This window comes from Carlito syrichta, unplaced genomic scaffold (assembly GCF_000164805.1).
Source record: "Carlito syrichta isolate Samal-C Ts95f unplaced genomic scaffold, Tarsius_syrichta-2.0.1 Scaffold302892, whole genome shotgun sequence".
Taxonomy (NCBI): Eukaryota; Metazoa; Chordata; class Mammalia; order Primates; family Tarsiidae; genus Carlito; species Carlito syrichta.
Genome location: NW_007246988.1, coordinates 80,666 through 86,665, shown reverse-complemented (window position 1 = coordinate 86,665; position 6,000 = coordinate 80,666). Strand labels below are relative to the sequence as shown.

Below are 6,000 nucleotides of genomic sequence, written 5' to 3'. Positions count from 1 at the left end.
CATTTCTGAGCCCCGGAATCCTAATCTATAAAGCTGCCATAAGGCAAATACTTGCTCTGCCTTCTTGCTTAGGTTGTGAGAATCAGATAAGGCCTGGGAACTCGTCAGAAGTGCCAAGTCTCAGACACTGTGGCGGTGGCACCCAGAACAACGTGTTTTAACAAGACCTCCTGATGATTCAATGCTGCTGACCTCTGAGAACCACTGCTCCAGTTTTCCAGCTTTTTTTCATTGTGATTCACAGTAATGATATTTTGCATCACAATTAGTACCCACATGAGTACACTCAGATCAAAAAGTTTATGAAAATACTATATCCAATGTAGTCTTACATTTCATATTCTCCTGCATTTACTTTTTTAAGAATGATGGGGTTTAAATCTTAAAGGATGCTATAGGGAAGCTGATAAAGCTTGGGTATGAACTGCAGATTAGATAATTACATTGGTGTTACATTTCTTGGCTTTTATTTTCACTTATTAAATTAAATTGATTTATTTTTGAGTCAGGGTCTCACTCTGTCACCCAGAGTGGAGTGTAGTAGCACAGTGCGGCTCACTGCAGACTTGAACTCCTAGGCTCAGGCCATCCTTCTGCCTCAGTCTCCCAAGTAGCCATGACTCCAAACTTGCTAAACTTCTTAATCCACTATACTCAGCACATTTTTTTTTTTTGGTTGAGATGAGGGCTTTCTATGTTACCTAGGCTGGTCTCGAACTCTTGAGCTTAAGCAGTCCACCTGCCTCAGCCTCCCAAAGTGCTGGGATTACAGGCGTAAACCACTGTGCCCAGCAAATTTCCTGATTTTTATAAATTGTACCATGACTGTGCAGTATAATGTCTTCTTTCTCGGTAAAGATATATGGAAGTACTTGGCAGGGGTGCACAGTATCTGCATATACTTACACACACAGAAAAAGCAAGTGAGACAAAATGTAAATAATTGGCAAACCTGGATAAAGGATATACAGAAGGGCCTTGTAATATTTTTGCAACTTTTCTGTAAGCTTGAAATGTTATCAAAAAGTCACTCAAATACTGGTTTCAGATACACTTGACCAATTTTGCTATCTGCAAATGAGTAAATGAAAAATATTGCTGTAATATTCATGGTATGTATAAAAGTCAGGAACTGTATACAACATTATCCCGAGATATCCCTCATACCTTTGTACAATGGAGGATATACAATTATATACTCACTACTGATAATACTATTAATAATACAGTATAGTCTATAGTATATTTTTTTCCTTGTCACTATTATTTCCAGCTTTTATTTTAGTCACTATTGTTATATCTGTTTACTTTAAGCCTGTTGAAAATATGCAATTTTATCATTTTACCCTGTGGCCTATTGGAGTGTGAAGGGATGCGAAGATGGTAGGCTGGGATTTGAACTAATATGAATTGTAGTGCAGGCTTCTCTCCTTTTTGATGTTTAGTTGCTTTGGGCAAGCATATATGTGTAACGTGGGATTCACTTCTACCTTATGGGACCATTAGAATTAAATGAGAGACCGTGGTGTTGGTTTACGCCTGTAATCCCAGTATTTTGAGAGGCTGAGTCAGGAGTATTGCTTGAGGCCAGAAGTTTGAGACCAACCTGGGCAACATAGCGAGACCACCCCTCTACAAAAAAAATTAGCCGGGTGTGGTGGCATGCACCTATAATCCAAGCTACTTGGGAGGCTGAGGCTGGAGGGTCGCTTGAGCCCAGGGAGTCAAGGCTGCCATGATCCGTGCCACTGTGCTCCATCCTGGGTGTCAGAGTGAGACCTCTGACTCAAAAAAAAAAAAAAAAATGAGGAAATAGCCAGACACAGACTGGAATAGGTGTCGGGTACTTAATAGTAGTGTGCCTCCTCTTCTCAGTTCTGCAGAGAAAATGAATCATTGATTAGGACCTCGGAGAAAAGGATAGCAACAGGATTAAAAGCTTTCCATGTCTCTGAGGGAGAGAAATATGTAAATCACACTGGTGATGTGATTTGACTTATAAAACATATCATTAAATTTATGAAATATGAGTTCTTTTTTTTTTTTGCATTGGAGTCTCACTGTCACCCACACTGGTGGACAGTGGTACGCTCCTGGCCACCGCAGCCTCAACCTGCTGGACTCAGGCAATCCTTCCACTTCACCCTTCCAAGTAACGAACTACAGGCACGCGCCACCATGCCCGGCTAATGAGCTCTACTCTCTAAAAGCATTTTGCCATAACTAGAATTGCTTTGGAGACACACTATTAGTGTAACTATTTAGGAAAAAATGCTTTGAAAGGATCATAAGTTATGCTGTTTTTCTCAATTATTTTAACTATTTCCTAAGTCTCTTTTTTTTTCTTTTTGTTTAATAGCACAAGATATTCAAAGAACATATTAGGCAGAATGCATTCCATGAAAGATGTAAGTTACCTTTTTACATTTTAATGCAATTTTATTCTAGTTGACAATACAAAATAACATTTTGGGGGAACCTCAGAGTTTTGTAGAACATTACTTGGTAAGCTCAGTGTTTATTATAGTGAAAAGGCGTGTTCGTTTTCCTCACACTTTTTCCAGTGTAATGGAAAAAATGACATTTGTTAACATTTTAGAACCTTCTTTCTTTTTTCTGAGCCTAGATTGGTCTTGTTTTCGTTTAGATAATTGATATCATGTAAAAATTGTATACCTTTCTGTATTTTGCTTTTTTCACTTAAAGCCATTTCTCCACATTATGGCTTTCAACAACTTAGTTTATATAACAGTTTTACTTGTTTTTAGGATAGAGTCTTAGAACAAATGTATGTTAAAGACAGGGACACTTCTTTAACACTCTTGCTAGCTAATTCTGAATTATTTTCCAGGGGCTTATCTGGTTGGCACTGGAACCTCACATTAACGGTGTGGTGGTATCAGGACCTGCAAAAAGTTCTCTCTGCTCTCTCTGTTCTGCCCCAGCTTTCTCTGTCCTAAGTGCTCTCCCTCTGCCCTGTGTCCCCTGCCAGCTGTCAGACGATGGCTCTTTTCTCCTCCAGGAAACTTCAGCTACTGCTGCAGGAGTTGCTCAGCCCTCAACCCCCATCCCAGACTCAGCTCGCTGGATTTCTCTCGGCTTCCTGTCCCTGCCCTTGGCAGTTGGAAGTCCAGTGTGCCTGAGCAGGATTTTTCTAAGCTCTGCACCTCTATTCCCAGCCTTCCTTAGCTGAAGTCCAGAAGGCCTGGGAGGGATTTCTCCAACTTTCCTGTCCTCTTCCCTCTGCAGGGCAGCTGCCTTACACATGCTGGTAGAGTTTTTGTTTTGTATGCCAGTTTTATTTCGTCTCCTTTATCTCTTCCAGAATTTTCTTTTCTTTTTTTTTGGAGTCAGGGGTCTCACTCTATCACCCAGGCTGGAGTGCAGTGGCATGATCACGGCTCACTGCAGTCTCCACCTCTTAGGCTCAGGTAATCCTTCAGTCTCAGCTTCCCAAGTAACTGGGACTACAGGTGCACTCCACCATGTCTGGCTAATTTTTTTAAAAAATTTTTGGAGATGAAGTCTAGCTATGTTGCCCAGGCTGGTCTCAAAATCCTGGACTCAAGCAATCCAGCCACCTCGGCCTCCCAAAGTGCTGGGATTACTGATGTGAACCACCACACCTGGCCTAGAATTTTCTTATTTTCATATCTGTTAATAGCACCTTTCCACATTTCCCGGAACTACTATGGACGTTCTTCTTATTTTATGCAGACTTCATGGGCTTATCAGTATATTGAGCTGTAAACCTGGTATCTCTCCTTTCGTCAAGAGCTTTTACCCCTGTGTGCCCTCAAAAATGTTTATGGGGATATTTCTGGGGAGAGGGCCAGTCGCGTTCTCTAGGTTGGGGTCTAGGTGAACCGTGGCCTGTGCGCCACATCGAGCCTGCCACCTGTTTTTGTGCAACCCTGTGAGCACAGAGTGGTTTTTACATGGTTGAAATAAAGAGTATCTCTTGATGTGAAAATGGTATGAAATTCTGATGTCAGTGTCCAGAAGTGGAGTTTTATTGGGATATAGCCATACTGTTTTCTGCATTGTCACTGTCTGTTTTGACTCCACAGTGACTGAGTTCGTAGTTGCAACAGAAACCTTATGGCCTGCAAAACCTAAAATATTTACTCTCTGGTCCTGTATAGAAATGTTTGCCAACCCAAGCCTTCGATTATCAAAGTATCTGTGTCCCCATAAAGGTGTTTAGGGATTGCTGCTTTTTAAAATAAAGAAAGATTTGTGACCTGCCTGGGCAACTTGATGAGACCTCATCTCTATAATAAATAAAAAAAACAAAATTAGCCGGGTGTGATAGCACACGCCTGTAGTTCCAGCTCCTCGGAAGGCTGAGGCGGAAGGATCTCCGGATCCCAGCAGGTCGAGGCTGTGGTGGCCGGGAGCGGCCACTGCCCTCCAGTCTGGGTGACAGAGTGAGACTCCAACTCAACTCAACTCAACTCAAATAAAATAAAATAAATAAAATAATTTTTTAAACTGACACATTGTAATTGTATATATTTAGGGGGTGCAATATGATGTTTAGATACGTATCTATGTTGTCTAATGACCCACTCGGGGTAGTTAATGTATCTGTAACCTCATGCACAAGGATTACTTCTTTACGCAACAGCCATAGCAAGAATATTCTTGCTAAATAAATCAGCTTTGTAATGCTCTTTGTGAAAGCCAGTTCAATGATTTGACTTTTTTCACTTTTAGAAAGCTGGTCCAAAGCACAAGCCTACTGATGTCTTTGATTTTTCTGATAATTCTGATGTCTCAAGCATTGGCAGGCTGAGTGGATATGAGAAAGATGAAGAACCTTATGAACCCTTTGGTGAGTACTTAAAATCTTTATCTAAACACGACTTTAAAGCTACAACATTTAGGCTAGATGTGAAAATATAGAAGAATCTTCAAATATAAAAATCAAATGAGTACATATAAATATAATGTTCTGGATGGTGGGAGTACTTGATATTTGAATTGATTGTTCTCACGTTTAGGTGCATTAAAACTAAGAACATTATTAAAGTAGAACTCTTCTAGTGGCATTTGCTGACAAGCCAGTCATGTTAGGACACTTACTGTAGTCCTCTAACAAGAAGAATAGAAAGTGTCTCTCACTCCACCCCAGCATTTGGTGAAGCTGTTGATTTAGGGAGAAGAGTGTGGGTAACTTTCCCTTACACTCACTGAGACAGAGGATGCTTTGAGAGAGCCCATGAGAGAGCTTCACCTGTGTTCCCTGTAGTGTGGGGTAAAAGGGTTGGTCCAGTACTTGGCTGACCAGGAGGATACAAGTTGTGCAGTCGAACTGCTTCTGTTGCTGTGTGTCACTGTCACACCATAGGCCCAAAATGGTATAGAAGTGCCATATATCTCCACGTCTACAACAGCAGTCGTAAAACACCTTTGCTGGAACATGTTTTAAGAGGATTTTGAAAACTTGTATTTTTTATTTGGCTTCTAGAATTTTTCAATCTAATATTTTGTTAACAAAAAATTATACATTTTAACTGCCAGGGAAGGAAGCGGGGGGCATGTAACCACACAAAGGGTACCTGGTCCTAAACCAGGGGTCCAGAGGGCCAGTTGGAGGCCCAGACTTCACCTGCTTGTAGCGTACTTGTGTAGTTAACCCACACTTGTACCCCCCATCTCTGTAGTAAAATAAATAAAAATTTTCAAAATAAAATTAAAAATTATATATTTTATAAGATGAGAACTAATCACCATCAGAATGTATCTATTATTATGATTTGATAGAAACATTTTAAATTACCTAAAAGAAATTTAAAAGATCTGAATCTATAAGAAATCTCATAATTTTAGAAATTGAGATGTAATTTTTAAATTACCCTTTTATGTACCCATAAAATCCACCCTTTTAATGTGTGCAGTTCATTGGTTTTTAACATATCCACAAAGTTGTACAATCATTACCATTATCTAATTCTAGAATATTTTCATCATCTTAGAACAAAACGCTGTACCCAT

The 6,000-nt window shown here is 40.0% G+C and overlaps 1 protein-coding gene across 2 annotated transcripts in view; it reads left to right on the top strand.

The window, feature by feature from the left end:
- The first annotated feature begins 2,335 nt into the window (after nucleotides 1-2,335).
- Nucleotides 2,336-6,000, top strand: part of CENPU (centromere protein U) — a 45,770-nt gene continuing 42,105 nt past the window's right edge. For both annotated transcript variants that reach the window (XM_021711900.1, XM_008057225.1), the window contains exons 1-2: nucleotides 2,336-2,408; nucleotides 4,720-4,837. In XM_021711900.1, the coding sequence (XP_021567575.1) occupies nucleotides 2,391-2,408; nucleotides 4,720-4,837 (136 nt within the window). In that variant the 5' untranslated portion in view covers nucleotides 2,336-2,390. The remainder of the gene's footprint in view (nucleotides 2,409-4,719; nucleotides 4,838-6,000) is intronic.